This window comes from Mercenaria mercenaria, chromosome 12 (assembly GCF_021730395.1).
Source record: "Mercenaria mercenaria strain notata chromosome 12, MADL_Memer_1, whole genome shotgun sequence".
Taxonomy (NCBI): Eukaryota; Metazoa; Mollusca; class Bivalvia; order Venerida; family Veneridae; genus Mercenaria; species Mercenaria mercenaria.
This window is the reverse complement of record NC_069372.1, coordinates 45,404,743-45,425,980: the sequence shown is the minus strand read 5'-3', so window position 1 is coordinate 45,425,980 and position 21,238 is coordinate 45,404,743. Positions and strand designations below refer to the sequence as shown.

At 37.4% G+C, this 21,238-nt stretch overlaps 3 protein-coding genes across 3 annotated transcripts in view; 1 reads left to right on the top strand and 2 right to left on the bottom strand.

Moving 5' to 3' along the window:
• The window catches only part of LOC123535436 (twinkle mtDNA helicase-like), an 84,740-nt gene extending 73,947 nt beyond the window's left edge, over positions 1 to 10,793 (top strand). Inside the window, exons 14-15 of the mRNA XM_045318096.2 lie at positions 9,845 to 9,998; positions 10,691 to 10,793. Of these exons, the coding sequence (XP_045174031.2) occupies positions 9,845 to 9,958 (114 nt within the window). The 3' untranslated portion in view covers positions 9,959 to 9,998; positions 10,691 to 10,793. The remainder of the gene's footprint in view (positions 1 to 9,844; positions 9,999 to 10,690) is intronic.
• On the bottom strand, positions 1,508 to 5,312 carry LOC123535440 (uncharacterized). The gene is made up of 3 exons (XM_045318100.2): positions 4,977 to 5,312; positions 3,190 to 3,336; positions 1,508 to 1,901 (listed from the first exon to the last, which is right to left on the bottom strand). Exons 1-3 carry the CDS (start codon positions 5,164 to 5,166, stop codon positions 1,702 to 1,704), a joined length of 537 nt encoding a protein of 178 aa, XP_045174035.2. The 5' UTR covers positions 5,167 to 5,312; the 3' UTR covers positions 1,508 to 1,701.
• Positions 10,794 to 10,800: 7 nt separating the features above from the next.
• LOC123534708 (sulfotransferase 1B1-like) lies at positions 10,801 to 20,381 on the bottom strand. Its single transcript, XM_045317063.2, has 6 exons — positions 20,246 to 20,381; positions 19,733 to 19,928; positions 16,870 to 17,193; positions 16,262 to 16,365; positions 15,138 to 15,318; positions 10,801 to 14,076 (listed from the first exon to the last, which is right to left on the bottom strand). Exons 2-6 carry the CDS (start codon positions 19,902 to 19,904, stop codon positions 13,964 to 13,966), a joined length of 894 nt encoding a protein of 297 aa, XP_045172998.2. The 5' UTR covers positions 19,905 to 19,928; positions 20,246 to 20,381; the 3' UTR covers positions 10,801 to 13,963.
• Between the last annotated feature and the right edge of the window lie 857 nt (positions 20,382 to 21,238).

The window sequence follows — 21,238 nt, the reverse complement described above, 5'->3', positions numbered from 1 at the left end:
TTTCGGGTCAAAATTTTTTAACAATGTAAAATTTGATTTTTTTCTTATCTTTCAAGCATCATATAAACTGTTAGTTACTCGCAGGGAACGAGGCAGTACCAGATGATAGAATTTTGTTAACTGACCAGGGTTGCATAAACGGATTGTGTTGAAAAAAATGGCATTAAATCAGTATGAAAACAAGCATATGAACAAATCGCTGCAATCCCAGACATGAATATATTTTCGTGTCACACCTGTACATTAATACGGTATAGCAAACGGCAGTTTGTGGGAGGACTGTGAATCAATGTTGTCACGGCACTGTCATCGATTGATTCCGACAGAGGACCTTTGATCGGCTAATTGAATGGCAATGTTATTTCCAATAACCTGGGAAGCATTTAAATGCTGATCAATTGATCACGAGCGGGGTTCTTTTCAAATGTGCTAAACGATCTGAAATGAAATATTTACCGGAATCATTATTATATGTGCAGCGTACAGTTCGTGGACCGCCTCTGTCGATTCGAGAGTTTGAGCCCTTCTAGGGTCGTTTTTCGAGGAGACCACTCAGTTTGGTTGTGAAAGATAGATGGTTCTGTATTAGATCTTGCCAATGCGTGATAGAAATACCCGGACAGGCTTGTGGGTTCTTCCTCTATCATTAAAGCTGGAAAGTCGCCGTCATTGTCACCTCAGAGAAAAAAGGAGACTTCTGCATTGACTCGAGTGCCTGGAAGCACTTGTCCATTATTTGCACTTAGGTGAAGATATGTGTTACTATGTCCGTGTGACATAAACAGAAGAAACGAAACGGTTCGTTCTTTTGTTAGTTAAAAGCTATAAATTAATTCTAGTACATCTGAATCTTTGAATTATATAATAGTACGGTTGAAAATTTTAGAAGGCATGTGCCAGTTGGGTTCGAACTAGCAACCTTAAGGATAAGCTAGCGGCTCAACGGGCCAGTTTCAATTGCTAGATACAATTTGACATGTTACTGTATAATCTGAGTTATATTTCTTCATTTTATAGGCACCAAACAAGATACGAGCCGCGCCATGAGAAAACCAACATTGTGCGTTTGCGACCAGCATGGATCCAGACCAGCCTGCGCATCCGCGCAGTCTGGTCAGGATCCATGCTGTTCGCTTTCAAAGCCTACTGCAAATTAGATAAACCGTTAGCGAACAGCATGGATCCTGACCAGGCTGTGCGGATGCGCAGGCTGGTCTGGATCCATGCTGGTCGCAAATGCACTATGCTGGTTTTTTCATGGTGCGGCTCATATATATAAGCATCGTTATTTTGAACATAGAGTTTTTCTTTATCTGACGTCGTTCTTTTTTATGACTAAAATAGCTTTCCTATATGTTCTAGCACATGTACATCAGTTTTCAACCAGGCTGTTTTTTAATCCTTTTTAGCACAGAGTTCGAATTTGACAATATAAAAGATTATCTGAATATGCGGGCATTTCAACAAAACCCATAAAAAATGGCATAAAAGAATAAAATTACTGTGCTACGATCACTACACATTTTTATTTGGACAGAAAATACAAAATTAAGCATAATGAAAGTGTATGTACTACTTGTATTCCTATATATGAACGAAAATCCCGCAGTTTCTAGTACATGTATATCCCGAACTCTGTCTGTCTTACACTAAAGTATTAGGTTTGATTTGTTGTTTAACATGCACAAAAGAAATAAAACATTATCCGCAACACCGGAATAATATCCTCAGAATAAAGAACAACAGCATTATCACTATGTATGAACGAGACTGATGCACGGAAGTCACGTGGTTACAGAAATCCTCATTGCAAGCGCAGAATGTCCCATATATGTCTCCATCCCTGTCGTACTTACAACGTGGTATTATTTTATTTGTCGGTAAGCATCCTCGGCTGATACCTGAAGTGAAAATATAATCACATTGATTTATATGCTTCGTCGAAGTCGTTTTTCTACCTAACTGTGTAAGTGTTAGATACCTAACTGTGTAAGTGTTAGATACAATTAAGTTGCACGTCTTATGTCAACTGCTTTTTGAATTCTGACGTTTCAGTTAATAATCAAAATTGCTGTTTTGACACGTGTGCGCATGCGTTCGGGTTAAGCGTCTTTTTTCAACAATGCAGGGCCATGTGTATGTTAGTTTATTTATATTCATCACCGGTAACCCATATGGATTACGCCTCCAAGTCTGTTAATAATGTTAGAGGGAGGATAGTACAAGATACAAAATACGCTCCGATTCCAGGGGCTTCCCTGGTGTTTTAACATGCCAGGTGTAAAGCATCCATACACGGAACTCTTATCCCAACGTTAGTAATTTTTAGTTGGAGGAGCAGGGGCTCGGACTCCTGGTTTCGTAGTATGCACTTTACTTGTTGCCCAACTTTATACTGCTGCCTCACGACATAGATACGTGGCATGATACCCCAACCAGTCACATTATACTGACACCAGGCTGACCACTCCTAGCACTATCCTCTTAAAGCTGAGCGCCAAACGACGAAGCAACTGATACCATTTTCACGTCTTTACTCTTTAGTATGCCGCGGATAGGGAGTGAACCCACGACCCCCGCATTCGAAGCGGGCGCCCTACCACTAGTCTACCGGGGCGGTTCAACATGTATTTTAAGATGCTTTTGTTGCAATTGATGTGCCAATTTTATGGAATTGAAATATTTCAAAAGTGTAGAAAATGGATATTTAATGGTCAATTCAAATTTAAATTTTATTTAGTAAAATTTTCACCGTTAAGACTGTCAAAGTGATGATTCTTGAATGGTTGCGTTATAAACTGACCATCGTTATGTAATTCTTACCTTTCTTACCTTTTAACCAATTGCGAACGAATAATAATCCTCTATCAGTATGGATATTTTTTTACAAACAGCAGGCATTAGCAAACAATTAACTCAGTATACTTGTTTTTTGTGGCATTAAAAAGAACCATTCTGGCTGAACGTTGTGTCGAGAATCGACTTTAAAAATGTGCTCCGTTATTTTTTATATAAGCTGAAGGGTTCTAATTAAGAAAGCATTCTAAATTCGTACATAAATGTATCTATTTTCTTCAACAGGAAAAAAAATCCTCGAGGTTGTAATCTAGCCAAAATTTCGCAGTATCAAACCTAATTTGCAACCCCATTTTACTTGACGACTTAGATAATTTTTAAGTAGCAACATACCTCTGTTATCACCTCGTGCAGCCACGAATTTGAAGCAGCTTGTTCTACAGTGACCAATGAAATCATCGCTGTGCCGAGACAGAGTGAAAACATCACCGCACGAGGCATCTGTCTCAGACTGGCATACGTAACACTTCACACCCAACACTGAAAAAAAATAAGTGAAAAAAATAAGACAATATTTTGCAGTTAGCTCAGTACATCACATAAATGTTCAGGGGTATTTTTATATTGATTTCTTTGTTTTGGATGATATGGCGACATATTTTGAATGCGGATACATACACCAGGGGTACGTCCGGGCCTTATTTCAAGCACTGGGGACACCTGGGTAATACAGACATTTCGTAAGCCAACATTCTCGCATGAAGAAATGGAGTTCCGAATAATTATTTAGGAACATCAGCGAATACATGGACATAACCTGATTATAACAGTCACTAGGGTCGAACCACTGACCTTCCACAAGCTCCCTGTTTTGTTGTCTCACCTATAGTAGGATTCGGGTCCAAACATTGAGGGAAAAGTGAGTATACATAGCATAAGTTTATTTATTTTGTTGGCTTTAACGTCGCACCGACACAATTTTAGGTCATATGGCGACTTTCCAGCTTTAATGGTGGAGGAAGACCCCAGGTGCCCCTCCGTGCACTATTTCATCACGAGCGGGGCACCTGGGTAGAAACCACCGACCTTCCCTAAGCCGCGCTGGTGGGTTCCTCACGTGAAGAATTCACGCCCCAAATGAGGTTTCGAACCCACATCGATGAGGGGCAAATGGTTTGAAGTCAACGACTCTAACCACTCGGCCACGGAGGCCCACCACATAGCATAAGCGTAGGAACATAGGAGGACACGGGGGCGCCACCAAAATGTAAAGTTGGAGGAGGGGTATAATATGCTCCCGCCACCCCCCCCCACTAGCCCCCCCCCCCCCCCCCCCCCCCCCCCCCCCCCCCCACCCCTAAAAAAGTAAGTAGACAAAGGAGGAAATTGGCAATTTGAGGGGGTATTTCGAACTGATGCGAGTTCAGTAGGTTAAGCTCGACCCCGCCACCGATTGGCACGCCTATCCACTTTGAGATTGCAACAACGCCAATGTATAGGTGACCCTAGTCGCTTGACTTTGTGGGCGGATGCTTCAATTGTTAATGGACAAAACACATCTTTTTTTGTGGGTTTAACGTCACACCGACACAATAAAAGGTCATATTGCGGATTTTCATTTTTTCCTGATGGAGGAAGACCTCCAGATGTCCGCAGGCATTCTTTCAACAGTGGCAGGCACTTGGGTAGTACCAACGACCTTCCGTTAGCCAAGTGGATGGCAAGAACCAATTGACTTGAAGCCAGCGACCATAACCTGATAACCACTCGGCCACGGAGGCCCCAGCTGTGGGTTATATAACTGATCTCGATGAGGGTAACAAGTAAAATGTACACAAATCTCAAGTTTATATCTAGTAAAGGGAAGTAACATGCATAACATGTTGAGTAGTTTCTTTCTTGTTTATCATCCCTGTTTATCATGTCAACCCACGTGACTTTTGGATACCGTACACATCCTGAGAGGAAACCGAAACGTTACCAGACGCATTTTCATAAGTAAAGAGCGTCGAAGACCACGAAATGGGTGCTTTCCGCAGGCACTAGACGTCCGTCATCTGTTCTCAATACATGTACTTTTCTCAAACACGTCGGTTGGCCATCCTGGATAAATATAGCTAACTAAATGAGAAATGTCTAACCAAATAAATAAATAATTATTAAAAATGTTTTGCACGTACCTGCTTTTAGAATGAGCGACAACAGTAAAAACAACGGTATCCAAAACTGCTTCACAATGTACATTGTGCTGAAGTATGTATACATCACATTTGGTTCTTGGTAACTTTCACGAAAACTTCGTGCAAACTGATGACAAGATGTGTAGTCGTATGTAGAGTTTTTAAAATTGCAATTAGAAAGGTAATGCATCTAGTTCTATAAATAAACGTCGGACTTCAATATTGTACGATTCTAGACATTTCATATAGCCCGATAACAGGGAAAACCAGTATGTTGCATGTCCAAAAAAATAAAAATCGCCCTTTGCAGTTTTAATGTTATTGATCTAGTAATGCATCGACCAACAGCCTGTCTGTCATGCACATGCACACTGTAAATACTTCACGAGAACTTCGTGCAAACTGTTGCCTCGTACATGAAGGGAGATCCTCGCTAAAACTGAGTCCTAATTATACGGTATTCCGTAATGCAACCATACTTAAGGGGACGCATATGCTACATTCCCCAGTTTCATACAGAAAATGCGGAAGGGTGCATATTCAAGAAATCGATGGGGAAAATAAAAAACATATTCCTAAACTGATATTAATACGATGGACACTGTAATATTCAGTACTTTTGGATAAGGATGAGGTACTTTAAAAAATGTAATAGAAAAGAGGTCTTTGTGAAAGAACATTCAACATAAAATATAAGCTTTTTTGTATCAGGAAAAAAACAGGGTTTTTTACAATCACATGTTCCAAATATGTTTTAGGATGAACTTTTCCCTTTCAACACACAGGTTTGCTTAAACAGTAAAAATTTAACGTCAAATCGTCATTTCACTCGGGATGGACGCCATATTTCAATTGATAAAAAATGTAAACAAAAAATCAGAGTGGGATTAGCATTGCAAAGGGCAAACATGACATTTTACACAATGAATACCTTAGAACAGTATCTAAGATGTTACACAGGTCAGGCGGGTTAAATGCATAATTTTCGATCACTTGAAATTCACCTTAAAAGGGTGGTTAATTTTAGTTTATTTACATGGTTTTTAATTTTCCCACGGACCTTCTGGCGATCACTGACCAAATGTATTACTGCGCCGGACGAAAGGTAACTCTATTAAACAACGGGAGACAACTTAGGTGTCAGACCCTGTACGATTTTTTTAAAAAAAAAATGTCGTGATTATAATTTCTTATATAAATAATGAATCCTATTCAGATATTCGTCTTAAATATTAGAAAATTTTTAAATTAATTTCTGTGGACATTTATCAAAAAAATATTACTTACAGTGGACTACTTTGCGCATCAATTTTGGTCTCCGCTTCAGTTGTGAGGCACTTCCCCTTATACTTTTTGACAACAATAACAAAAAAACAAAATGAATCAATAAAGTCACTTATAAACCGATTGCTACTTAAATCAGTGTAAGTATTAATTGTTGTTACGACATTATACATGTTCGTTACGTTATGAGATAAAGTTTTATCTTGAACTGCATAATCCATTAATTACGTTTAGATGATATTGCATTTTACAACTTATTTGACCCCGTTTATTTACGTGAATGACAGCATTCTCGTGCAACTCGTGCAAACACAGTTATGAAAAGTATGATGGAGAATTCAAGGACAAATTATAAATGACATTAAAGGTGGGGATAACTGTTATATTCGTCCATTTTGATCATTGACTTCCTGCTGTGTATTAGTAAGTTTTGTGAACAAGATTAGAATGTTTTCTTTTGCACATATACACATTGATTGGATCTCTCAACCAAATTCCATACCTTTTTTAGGGATTTTTAAGACAATACATTTTCAAAAGTTTGTTGAATGTTGTTTTGATATTTAAGTGCATTGTAGTTCATGAATACCAAGTTAAAAATTAATAATGGCAACATTTCTAGGCCCTTATTGTAAGCCACTAGACTTCTGTAACGATAAATGTTTAATTGTTATTAAGGGGAATATATCTTTAAGTTTTGGAAAGTGGGGATTTTCCCTTGACCACCGTATCTTTTCTTATGCCTACTTTGTAAACAAACTAAAAAATGTGTTTTAGCTTATCTTATGCGAAATGAAAAGCAAGACAGTGAACTTATTTCACATTCTTTCTTTAAATTAGAATTGACTTTGAATGTACACAATAAGTCTTATGTAATTCAACAATAAACTTTCTTTGTTTCAGTTTTTTCCCCATTTTTATTTTAGTGAGCAATCCTTTGTGTACTTATAACATTGAAACAGTGTCCATTTCATGTACCAAAATCTTGTACTTTTGCAGGTAAATTTTATCATTACCCCCCCCACTTTTTTTAATTTCAAAGTATGCGTCCCCTTATACACAAGTATTACAATTGTAAATATCTAAAGAAAAAAATGTTTGCAAAATGCATTACCTGCATGAGAATTTCAAGGTTTTGACCCAGTTAACACTTCAGAGGCCCACATCCTACTTACATTCATTTAGTTTAAATTAAGCATTTGTACCATGAACCTTAAGCGTATTTTCATTATAATTTTGGTTGCGTTCAATAACCTTCCTAGCTGCGGGAATGGGCTCTTTGCATGTTTTCTGTTGATATGTCTTTATATTGTTGTTAAATAATTAATGTTTTTTAATATATAAATGTTTCGCATAACTTTTAAACAAGTGAGGGACCTCCGTGGCTAAGTGGTTAAGATCTTTGACTGCGAGTCACTTGCTCCTCACCGAGGTGGGTTCGAAAGCTCGCTTAAAGTCGGTGGTTACACTAAGGGGCCATTGGGACCTGGGGGTTCCTACCCTATCAAAAGCTGGAAAAGTCACCGTATGACCTAAATGAGCCACGCCATGAGAAAACCAACATAGTGGCTTTGCGACCAGCATGGATCCAGACCAGCCTGCGCATCCGCGCAGTCTGGTCAGGATACATGCTGTTCGCTTTCAAAGCTTATTGCAATTAGAGAAACTGTTAGCGAACATGATGGATTATGTTTGTTTTCCCATGGCATGGCTCAAATGATAATCAAGCGTAGATAATATACATGTCTTCTTTTCTTATCTGCTGTAAAGTAGGACAATGTTTCAAACTATCTCTTAATCTTATACCATTTATATCGTGAATTGTTAAAATGAAAATTGTTCTGATTCTTTCGCTATTTGCAGGTAACAGCTTGACAGTTTTACTTTGATGATATTTAATTAAAGCCGTTATGCATGTATCAACGAAATGTTATTTTTTCCGCAAAAAAGACTTTGATACTTAACTTCATCGCATCCTAAACAATCGGCGAATATAAGTAATGACCTCGTGTGATAGGTTTTATAAACAAATCTGGACAAAAGGTTTTGGGGAGCATGTATTTGAACATCTTTTCTAATGCAGATATAAATAAAACAAATAATATTTCCTCTAGTATTGCTTTTTAGCAATCAAATGTTAGGGCCATCATGCCCTTACTTTTGAGAAACTCGCCGGTATGTGACCCGAATATGCAAGTTGAAATGTCTTTCAATTGTTCAGATTTGTTTAACGTGTCTGCATATTTGGTGATAGTATACAACATCTAAAGTGAAGTTGCGCATTTGATATAAAAGCAAACCCAGCATCAACAACAGATATTGCAATTTTTTTACCTTACCTCATCATGTGCATTGGACCCAGATTTTAACACTGTTAAATAAATACTTACCACAAACTTATGCTTTGTAGATACTTCAAGCTGTGATGTTTCTAATCTATAAGCGAACTGATTAAAAAAAGTTTAATTATATTGAATCTTGCGTGTCAAGATGTACGCAAATAACAAAAAACAAATCGCATATTTTTGACAAGTGAAGACTTTCCACATCCGAGGGTAATATTTTGATGTTCTTAAGAAAACAATTGGACAAATAATCAAGGCGACACTTTCTCTTAGTACAGACAATTTTATCTTTGTGTCTGCCTTTTGCCCCCAATAAAAGATCCTATATGTATCTACTTTTGTTTACCTCTAGTCCCTTCTTTCACACATTCGCATGTCAAAATATGTATAACGTTAATTTTTTTAAGAAAAAAAAAAGACCCAACATAATTGATAAATTATGATGATAACATCCAGGTAATTCACAACGTGTATTTACTTTGGCATAAAACTTACCGTAACTGGAAACTACCTGTATACCGAGTCGTCTGCTCGCATTCGGAAAAATCCGGAAAACACCGAGTCGGCCCGAGTCTTCATTTTAAAGTAATAGTGATTTCATAAAACACCCAAAGGGTAAGTTAAATCAAATATTTTTTAAAATTATTTTTACACAGTTGAGTCGGACAATAATTATTCTGTAAAACATCACCGAAGCAAAAATGATTATTTTCCCCGTTTTTCGTACTTTGTACAATATATAAACAAAACTTACCCTAAATTTTAGCAAAAAATGGACATTTACAATTGGCGTCAATGGAAAACAAGGGTGGTATATTTAAAAGTCCAAAGGGTAAGCGAAAGCGTAAACTTACAACATTTAAAATTATATCATCATTTAGAGGAAAGATTAAATCAACGAATGCCACCGAAGCAAATTCGTTATTTTAAACCATTTAAAAGATATAGCGAATAAATCGAAATTATCCTTCTTTGTTTAATGTGTTGGGCATATGAAAATATGTAAAGGCAACACTGAATAGGTTTATCACATGAAAATGGTGTTGTGTAGATATGGCGAATATAGTATTACCATTATCACAATTGCCAACAGTTAAAATATGCTATAGATCTACCATAAAAATTTGAAAAATAGTAGAACCCGTCTTGATCACCACTGACTGGTAGCAAGTAAATGTGTCGGTTAAGACAGTAGAGCAAGTTACTAACATTTGCAAGTAATCGCTATTTGTTTTTCAGTATGTTGCGCAATACCAATCCCGCCCGACCAGCTTCTATCATGGTTGGTACCTGAGATTTGTCCAACAGACTGCCCTCAGTTTGAAATCCCGGTCTGCGGTACGAACGGGATGACGTACACTAATGACTGTTTCCTGAAGGTCGCAAACTGCAGGTTAATTTACTATAAGACTGTTTACACAAACAGGAAGTGTTTACACAGTGATGTAGTCCAAAATATAGTTCCTTACTATTATTAAAAAAATGTCCATATGAATAAAATAACTTGATGCGACAGTTACATTTTTAATTTACTTAAATTACTGATTGCATTCAGAAAACATCAAGACCACTGTCGTTGCACATTCCAATAATTTAGTTATATTAGATACATACGAGTAATTTCTCGACGTGATGGGTTTCAATATATATGAGCCGTGTCATGAGAAAACCAACATAGTGGGTTTGCGACCAGCATGGATCCAGACCAGCCTGCGCATCTGCGCAGTCTGGTCAGGCTCCATGCTGTTCGCTTTTAAAGCCAATTGGAATTGGAGAAACTGTTAGCGAACAGTATGGATCCTGACCAGACTGCGCGGATGCGCAGGCTGGTCTGGATCCATGCTGGTCGCACACCCACTATGTTGGTTTTCTCATGGCACGGCTCATTTTTTTTTTCTGAGCGTGTAACTGTACATTTCATGCTTTAATCGATTAGCATTTGTACTAACTGACCATTAATGGTGTCCGTATCATTGAAATGCTGAACTGTGTATGAAAGTAATGAATTGTTGATTTGACATGTAAAAGGGAATGAAGTAGTGTATTGTTAAAATTGTTTTTTAGTTCATTGTTTTATATTTTCAGTTCGAACGATGTTCTCATGGTTAAGTTTTTCGGCAGTTGTTGAAAAGGGACACTATGATATGCTTGTAGAATATATTTTCGGTAATAAAATCGAGAACAAGTCGCTGAAATCTGTAATGCATTTTTTATTGTATGATAAGCTACAAAAGCGATTATTTTCATTTATAATGTAACGGACATTTACATTAAGTAGATGCCACCTTGAAGTAACAAGTCATCATGTGCCTTCAAACAAATACTTTACACTTCTCTGAAAAGTGCTCATGGCGCTGTGAGTGTTACTCACTGAAATGTTCAAGTCGCCATGAGTGTTATTCATGAAAAGTGTTCACGTCGCCTTGAGTGTAACTTACTGAAAAGTGTTCACGTCGCCGTGAGTGTAACTCACTGAAAAGTGTTCACGTCGCCCTGAGTGAGTGTAACTCACTGAAAAGTGTTCACGTCGCCCTGAGTGTAACTCACTGAAAAGTGTTCACGTCGCCGTGAGTGTAACTCACTGAAAGGTGTTCACGTCGCCGTGAGTGTCGCCTTGAGTATAACTCACTTAAAAGTGTTCACGTCGCCTTGAGTATAACTCACTGAAAATTGTTCACGTCGCCCTGAGTGTCACGTCGCCTTGAGTGTAACTCACTGAAAAGTGTTCACGTCGCCTTGAGTATAACTCACTGAAAAGTGTTCACGTCGCCCTGAGTGTAACTCACTGAAAAATGTTCACGTCGCCTTGAGTGTAACTCACTGAAAAGTGTTCACGTCGCCTTGAGTGTAACTCACTGAAAAGTGTTCACGTCGCCTTGAGTGTAACTCACTGAAAAGTGTTCACGTCGCCTTGAGTGTAACTCACTGAAAAATGTTCACGTCGCCTTGAGTATAACTCACTGAAAAGTGTTCACGTCGCCTTGAATATAACTCACTGAAAAATGTTCCCGTCGCCCTGAGTGTAACTCACTGGAAAGTGTTCACATCGCCTTAAGTATAACTCACTGGAAAGTGTTCACGTCGCCTTGAGTATAACTCACTGAAAAGTGTTCACGTCGCCTTGAGTTTAACTCATTGACAAGAGATCACAGAGTGATCTTGGCGCCCACCACTGAGCCATTTTTGAGTGTTCCAATTTCAAGACTAGCTGAATGTCAAAATCAAGGTCAAATTTCATTTCGGTACACAACACTGTGCATGTGGTCAAATTTGAAAGCTGTAGCTTGAGAAACGTAAAGTAGGTCACAAGATCAATTTCAAGGTCAAAGTTCATTTCAGTATACAAAACTATGCATGTGCTTCAAATCTGGAGACTGCAGCTTGAGAAATGTGAAAGTAGGTACTAGGTAAATGTCAATGTCAAATTTCAATTCAGAACACAAAAATATGCATGTGATCCAAATTTGAAGCCTGTAGCTTGAGAAATGTGAAAGTAGGTCATTAGGTCAAAATAAAGATCAAATTTCATTTCTGAACATGAAACTATGCAAGTGGTCCAAATTTGAAGCCTGTACCTTCAAAAATGTGAAAATAGGTCACTAGGTCAATGTCAAGGTCAAAGTTTCTCCAGTGCACAAAACTATGCATGTGGTCCAAATTTGAAGGCTGTAGCTTGAGAAATGTGAAAGTAGGTCACTAGGTCGAAATCAAGGTCAAATTTCATTTCGAAACACAAAACTTTGCATGTGGTCCAAATTTGAAGCCTGTACCTTCAAAAATGTGAAAGTATGTCACTAGGTCAATGTAAAGGTCAAAGTTTGTTTCGGTACACAAAACTATGCACGTGGTCCGAATTTGAAGGCTGTAGCTTGAGAAATGTGAAAGTAGGTCACTAGGTCAAAATCAATGTCAAATTTCATTTCGGAATACGAAACTATGCATGTGGTCCAAATTTGAAGCCTGTACCTTCAAAAATGTGAAAGTAGGTCACTAGGTCAATGTCAGTGTCAAAGTTTTTTCTAGTGCACAAAACTATGCAAGTGGTCCAAATTTTAAGGCTGTAGCTACAGAAATGTGAAAGTAGGTCACTAGGTCAAAATCAAGGTCAACTCAAGTCAAGGTTCATCTTGCCACTCAAAACTATACATGTGGTCCAAATTTGAATATTGTAGGTTACTGACGATTTTAAAAGCTTTTCCCTATATAAGTCTATATGAACCATGTGACCCCCGGGGCGGGACCATATTTGACCCTAGGGGGATAATTTGAACGAACTTGGTAGAGAACCACTAGATGATGCTACATTACAAATATCAAAGCCCTAGGCTTTGTGGTTTGGACAAGAAGATTTTCAAAGTTTTTCCCTATATAAGTCTATGTAAACCATATGACCCCCAGGGCGGGGCTATATTTGACCCTAGGGGGGTAATTTGAACAATCTTAGTAGAAGACCACTAGATGATGTCACATACAAAACATCAAAGCCCTAAGCCCTGTGGTTTTGGACAAGAAGTTTTTCAAAGTTTTTCCCTATACAAGTCTATATAAACCATGTGACCCCCGGGGCAGGGCCATATTTGACCCCAGGGAAATAATTTGAATCATCTTGGCAGAGAACCACTAGATGATGCTTCATACCAAATATCAAAGCCCTAGGCTCTGTGGTTTTGGACAAGAAGATTTTCAAAGTTTTTCCGTATATAAATCTATGTAAATAATAGAAATAAACAAAGGGCAATAACTCACTCAAAAATTGTTGAACCAGTCTGATTTTCAGGGGGACACAACTAGGGTACCAATACATCATTCTGACAAGTTTGGTCAAAATCCCCTAGTAGTTTCTGAGGAGATGCGATAACGAGAAATTGTTGATGGACGGACGGAATGACGGACGGACCACGGACGCAGAGTGATTTGAACAGCCCACCATCTTATGATGGTGGGCTAAAAGGTGTTCACGTCGCTGTGAGTGTTACTCAGTGAAGAAGTCTGTTGTCCCGATAGGATTTGTTAAAAAAGATAAAGATAGCAAAACTTCAAACAACATTGCAGTGACAATATTGTTCGACTTCTGTCGGATATACTTAAACGAGAACGGTTATAAACAAAAATGACCAACCATCCAATCAAAATCTTTATACTTTAGATATTGATTTTACGGTGCAGAGGCAGTCTACATGATGATAACGATACACTCAAGATATCATTAAAAGTGAAAAGTTATTGCACCTTATAATTCCAACATGAAAATATTAGTGAATTGCTCGTATATAAGTTTTGTGTATGTGCTGTTACAAAATTATATTTTGTAATCTTTGTTTCCAGACTGCGCCGTTTCAAACCTACTAGCGAGTAAAATTATAATTCGAATCTGAATTTCAGTTTGCTTCCCGCCATTTTTTGTTTGTACAGTTCATCAAACTGCTCATTCTGGGCCACTGTAAAATAGTTCTTCCAGTCTCCTACCTCGCCTGAAAAGAAACAACAATTATAATTATATGCCATTCAAAGAAGATACGCCATTATACGCCATGCGTGGAATGTTAATTTCTATTAAAAATTGTCCAACATTCTAAAATTGTCTGATCCACTCGGATTAGTTCTTTACCGTTTATGTTGACCTTAAATTCAATTAAGCTTTATTTAGGCTGACGAAAAAAAAACGCCTTGCATGTGATACACCATCTAACTGTCTCAAAAAAAAACTATTTCACTTCTTTGTTCTAAGAAACAAAAGAAACCACCCTTCTTCGAGAAACTAGCTAAAGTGGTGTATTACCCAACAACATTCTCTTAACATATATAGTCTTAAAAAAGACAGCAACGTTGTTTTTTTATTATTATTATTTTATCTATGAAGACAAGCGTTGTCGTTTATTCGAGGCATGGTTAAAAAAAATCCGTTTGACGGATACAGGTTTTATTCGAAGTTTTTCGTATAAATGGCGTTACGTCACGACTTCCGCTTTATCAGTCAGAACTCCGAACTACCTTAATAAGTTATTTGCTAACTAAGAAGTTCAGCAGTGACCTTATCATAGGAATAAAGTGTTTATTATTATTATTTTTTTTTTCGTGTTATAACATTTGCAAAATCCAAAGAGATTTGTTGGCGTCCAAGCCCGGTAAAGCATGGGAACCAACGTATCCTGAGTGATTCTGCAGATGTTATGACACGAAAATGAACATGCGCTAACACTATTCTAGCATATACTATCGTATGTCGTTATGGGTCATACGCTTTCCACGGAACGCGCATGTGTAAAAAGGTGTGCGTTGGCAGTATGTGAGCGCGAACATGTCTCAGTTAACACATGTTTACTCTTTTATTAAAACAACCCATGTAAACTACAAAAAAAAACCAGCAGTTTTATGCCAGATGAAATCAAATAATGGTAAAGCCTCCCTTCATTTGCTTTAAAGCATATTAAACGTTGATATTTTGCGTTGTGAACAATAAAAGATAAGGAACAAAGACACATGCGTTATCGCATTTGCTTATACTCTTGTCTGTATAAACTGTATCGCCCACCTTTTCTGTAAAAACTAGGCTTCCTGTCGGCCCAAACGTTTGTCCAGAATTCGTTTTCTAGTCCCTTCTTATTATTTTTCATGTTTTCAAATTGACACAGTTTGGCCACATTTTGGCAAAATTCATCAGATACTGACACGTCCAAGAAAGTTGCAAGTTTTTTCACCTCTCGGTACAAGTCCTGAAATAATACAAGCAAAACTGGGCTAAAGATCACCTGTGAAAAGCGACTACCTGTAAACAGCGACTACCTGTGAACAGCGACTACATGTACCGGTGGACAGCAACCGCCTGACTCTTCGTTCACAGCTGTTTAGTAATGTAAAGTTATTTCAAAATTTTCTGGAAAATTTAATAGTGGACTATAGCAATTCTACTACCAAAACAATTGAATATGCAAACCTTATTCTATCAAATATTTTAGATATGCCTCATTTTCTGTCCAGTTCGCCAGAAGCGCGCATGTTGTAAGAATTACTTACAATGGACTTTAAAATTAGAAATAATAATGTTTTGTTGTAAAAATGATGGATGTTCATGCATACTTAAAAGATCTTACAACTCGTGCTCATACTGAAAGAGATTGTAAGTAATTCTTACAATACGTAGGTTCCTGGCAAACTGGACAGAAAATGGGCCATATATGAAACATTTTCTGACCCAGCTTATCTAAATCAATGGTGATTCTTTCTCGCTAATCATATTAATCTTTAGTGATGGGCCAGAGTATTAACTACTGATGTTTACTTTGAACTGATTCATGCGTGGCGCAGATGTGCGCAGCTTGACGTCGTCTAGCGTCTCATTCGTATTTTAAGTGTTTAGTCGAGCCGACCGCGATATGATGTAAATCGTTTTGAAGCTTAACAACCATTGCTTACACAAATTATTGGAACTGCATGTTAGCTGTTGGACACTTCTTCATAAAATAGAGTTATACAAAGTTGTTTCTTGGATATATTTGGAGCAGTCAAAACGTGTGTCCCTAACTTTCGGATAGACACCACCAAGAGCTGTTGCTCTCGGCCTATAGACCTCTTGCAGCAGTTTTAAAATCATTACCTCTACCTCTATGAAATAGTTTTGACTGTTTCCTAGTATAACAGTATACTACATCTACTGACCTCTTTCATATCCTCATAAAACATAAGGTGTATTGGGTGATCAGGGTGTTCTTCTATTGCTTTCTCCCAGTCTTTTACATAGTCAAACCAAGAATTTACGTCCACTGAAACATTAAAAACCTTCTTGTTAAGTTTATGACTTCATACACAGCCAACAAATTATTTGTGTGGTCCAGTTCATTAGGAGGTTTTGTAAAACAATGAACGACTCTGTGATAACTCCCTGTGTATTGTAAATGATACATGCAGACATCTGCGTAGAACTTAGCTTTAACAACACGTGACTTTATTATATGAGTTTGATATTACGACTCTAGGACGGAGCGTCCAAGGGTATGAAATAATTTAACTCCAGTCTTTTCTGCATCCCTTTGCAGCGACTGGTAAGTGACCTTTACCATTCGGCAAATGTGAATTCAATCTGCGAAAGCTTAGAAACAAAAACACAAATCTCATTGTGCATACAAGTTAAGTTGGTGGTTTCTGCGCTCAGATTAAACTACATAAGAAATATCATATTCAACGACTATCATTAATTAGATCTATATTTAATTCAACATAATGGTTTCATTTTGTACGAATAAGGACTAGACAGACATAGGGCTTACCAATTCCTTCTAAAAATAGAGGCAGCCATTCACTCCAAGTTCCGTTGTATTTATATAAAGCTTCTAGTTTACAGTGATGATGATAATGAGAGACCGCGACATCTTTCGGATTCCGGTGGACAAGAACCAGTTTTGTTTTCTTCTTTCTCATGTCCTCTGGTAAGTCATTAAACCGGAAGTGAGTGTTGAGAACTCTGGGAGACGGTAGTGACGTCAGTTCGTCCGATGAAATGGCTTCAATCATATGCATTTGTTTGATTGTAGGGATAGTTTCAGCTTTACCGTTACACAGCATGGAAATAATCTCCCAGGTCCAGTGGGTACCTATTTAAGTAAATAGATCTACTCGCTTTAATTGACATTTACTATTTAATGATACGCGCCAAAAAATATAAGTATAATTATAGCTCTTTGTACGCGCACAGAATTTTAATGAAACCACTATAGCATGACTTCAAAAACACTTAAATGGTGATGTTTTCGACTTGATAACATTGCGAAAAATAAATTATATGTAATTATCCTTTTAAAGGATAAGCATTTTTAACTGTGTACAAAGACGGGATTTTTTTCTAAACTGTAGTACTTCAAAACAAAAATATACAACCTTGGAACTTCTATGTTTAAGGGATGCTATATTTAAAAGAACAAAATAAATTAGAAATTCACGCCTTCTTTGCTTCTACTTTGACCAAAATGATCAGACTCTGGTTGAGTTCAAATGTCGCACATCTACTCTGGTTGAATGCATTCTTTAGAAATAAACAATGCTATACTTGTTTATATGAAAGCTTCCAGGTGATGTTTGAGTACGCGGGTTTGTTCGTCTGATGAACTCTCGTTTTCCTTTTGTTCCACTTATGGTTTAATTGTAAATGTATACAATTAAAAACACTCATTTATCTCTTTCAATATTCACTAGTGATCGTTTTTGAGTGTATAGTGAATTTAGTATTTGATAGCTATTATAACTCATAACAGTTACTGTCATCAAACCACCTCGGTAACCTAGTGGTACAGCGCCCGCTTCAAGTGCGGGAGGTAGTGGGTTCGTCCCCTGACAGCGTCATACCAAAGACGTGGAAAATGGTACCAGTAGCTTCCTCGCCTGGCGTTCAGCGTTATAACTGGTCAGTCAAACCAAGTCTGCTAGCTTCTATTATCTATTATTTGTTATTATTTCGGGAAAGTTTTGAAGTTTTGGCTAAAAATAATAGATAAGTGGTGGCAGATTTATGCAACCATACTGGTACAGGCTGTAATGCTGGGCAAAAAGTCATTATAAACAAGCAAATTCGATGAATTGGTATCCCCCGCTGAAAGGGTTTGTGTTGAGGAATGGCAGTACAGAAGAGTTCAGCCTACATTAAAAGCGGAAACGATCTACACACACACACAAAAGTATATTCGGCAAAACGTTAAGGATGTTTCTAAGAAGCAAATAATTTCATTAGTCAAAATCAATTTAAAAGAAAACGAATGTTTAAAGTGTACATAATAAATGTATGTTACGTTGATCCTGACTACAGAAATTATTTTGAATGGAATATGTTTACTGTAATAAGCTTAGCTTTTAGAAATAAATGGAGTTATTTGAAATGTGAGCTTAAAGTGTAACTAGATTGAATTATTATTATACCAGATTTATATAGCACCCTTTTCATGATCAATTTCACGTTCAACGGCGCTTTACATAGCTCAAATGCAGCCACACAGGGCGCATAATTCATCCTCTACTAGTACAGACACAGAGCGATCTGACCAGAGGGACAGAGTGAGACAAAGCCCCCACGACAGAGAGATCAGAACTCAGATACAGGCTTGTCCGGCTAACTTAGCCTGGCTCGTTGCGAATAGACAGCCTGGTTCTTTAACGTGCCCAGTGTATAGCACTGATAAACGCAAGGATTGCCTGGGTTCCTGACCAGTACACCTCTAGTTGGGTGGGAAACACTGAAAAGCGTTTCTGAAAATTCCCGAGTAGCTGCCGGGGATCGAACCCCCGACCTCAGGATTGGAAGGCCAGTGTGCAAACCACTGAGCTATCCGTCCACCATAGATTGAAAAATTGTCTTCGAGTAGTTTGGCACGAAGTCTTGCTGTTTAACATGTACATTTGACATAAAAGAACAGAGAACAGATGTCCTTAAGAGAGCACAATCAAGTGAGATATCTTGAACATGGCTGGTGGCGGGATGGGTGGAACAGCGAGGTGGGGGAACGGCACAACTTTGCATGTTGATAAATATTCATGGAAGGTTTGAAAAAATCTAAAAATAAGGAATGATTTTTTTATTTGAGGGGTGGGGGGATGTGACCAAGGCAAGGGGGTGACCAGGTGTGGATACACAACTTCACATGTATATAATAAATGTTCATGGAAAAAAAATGAAAGAAGTTAAATGAAATATTACCAAATGGTAAGTTTGTTATGTACAAATATGTGGATTTTTAAACAATTAAAGGGCAATAACTCTGAAGTTACTAAAGAATTCCGGACGAAAATGTGTGTACACAACCCCATTATGATGATCTAAATTCAGTTTCAGTTTCATAGTTCTAGGTCAAATATATCACAAGTTATGAAGCAGAAATTGCCATATTTTAGTACACTATATAGTTAACACTAGAAACTTCGAAGGGACATAACTCTGGTGTTACTTTGGCAATCTGACTGAAACTTGACGGGCAGCATAACCTCATAGTGGTTAACATGTATATGAAGTTTTATTTAAATATTCCTAACCACTTAAATTCCTAGATATGACTCCGGACGGACGGGCGTCCAGACGGACGGACGGACAACACCAAAACTATTATCCTTCCGACTTCGTCGGAGGATAATAAAAATTTATATATTTACCCGACTTCGCATATGTTATCAACACAACGTCATCATCTCGTGCTTTAGCAGCTCGTGCCACACGCACCACGTGGTCCTGGTCCACGCCCTCTACATACGGGTACCTGATGCCGTCAATTTCCATAAACTGAATCGGATTCCCTCCTGCATCTTTATAGGTCTTCAACGGCATGATGTATGTAACTTGACTGAAATCCTTAAAAAATAGATTTAAAAAAAAAACAAATCCGCAGGTTCGAAGGGTAAAAATAATACTTGTTAATCTATGAAGAAGTCATCAACTTTTCTGCTACAACTGATGAACGTTTGCTGCAACTGATATAGATATGCACTAGATTTTGAAATAATACTATAGTGAAACCGTTTATACTTGAATCAAAACGTACAATTTACAACCATTTTTCTAAATACTTTGTCAGAAGAGGTCAAAAGTACTTACAACAAGTGAATAAGTATATTATGAATAAATGAAAATTAATTGACTACATAAATTAAATAAAGCAACAAGTTTACTTTGTGTCTGTCGATATTAGCCTTCAAATACTTATCAAATTGCTCGACATGTAGTAGTCCAAACCAAAATGGTGCTTTAGATGTGAAAAAATAAACAAAACTGACGCGAACTTTGAACTAGGTCATTTGTAAAATTGATAAAGTAAATACTACTTACTTACGTGCCCTATTCTATTCAACTACACCTTTTAACCCATGCTACTTAACATAATTTATTCAGTGTATTGAACCTTGAAAACAACAACAACGGCAACATTCGTTAGACTCATGTACACCAAGGAAACATCAAATAAATATAATCAGCTGGGAATTGACTTGATGGACAGTGTTTTTAAAACTTCCAAATTGATGTTAGATATAAATTAAAGGCGACAATCGTCTTAAAAATAATGATCCTGTAATGAAATGTGTTAATAAGTTTCATTATACACATTCTAGGGGCAAAGGAAAGTTGAAAATTACACAAATCTGCGTTGATACCAGTGCAAAAAAAAAAAAAAAAAAAATCATAAAAAAAATCTAATTTTGAGAAATGCCAGGGAAGCGAGAGCGGATGTATTGCATATACTTAGCACTTCATCAAGTCTGCTGATTCCCTTGTTTCTATGATTATAAGGTCTGTCTTTTGACAGCGCGCTCGACTATTCGAAGAACTAATTGAAGTATAGGGTCAAAATGTTACCTGTTTGGCACGATAATGTTGAGTTTTCCATGCAATCAATGCCATCTGATATTACTATGCTACATTGTGTTACATATCATGCATATCACATGCCCTTATTGGCCCTGAATTCAGCAATAAACGTGAACCAAATGTCAACTACAAGTTTAAAAAGTATCTATATATGACAGTATACATGAACTTTGAACATGAGCAGATTTGTTAACAAGAAGCTTATTGATAATGTAAATAATCACATACTCGTACATAAGTAAGTCAACAATAAAGAAGTGCAAAAGATACGAAAACAAGCTTTCATTGAAAACTTAAAC

Coding starts and splice junctions, on each gene's coding strand:
- LOC123535440 (XM_045318100.2), bottom strand. CDS start 5,166: ATGCATTACCTTTCTAATTGCAATTTTAAAAACTCTACATACGACTAC. Junction 3,337..4,976: donor GTCGCTCATTCTAAAAGCAG/GTACGTGCAAAA, acceptor ATTTTTTTTCAG/TGTTGGGTGTGAAGTGTTAC. Junction 1,902..3,189: donor TGCACGAGGTGATAACAGAG/GTATGTTGCTAC, acceptor TTTTCACTTCAG/GTATCAGCCGAGGATGCTTA.
- LOC123534708 (XM_045317063.2), bottom strand. CDS start 19,904: ATGCCGTTGAAGACCTATAAAGATGCAGGAGGGAATCCGATTCAGTTT. Junction 17,194..19,732: donor GATAACATATGCGAAGTCGG/GTAAATATATAA, acceptor TTACTTAAATAG/GTACCCACTGGACCTGGGAG. Junction 14,077..15,137: donor GCCTAGTTTTTACAGAAAAG/GTGGGCGATACA, acceptor GTTTCTTTTCAG/GCGAGGTAGGAGACTGGAAG.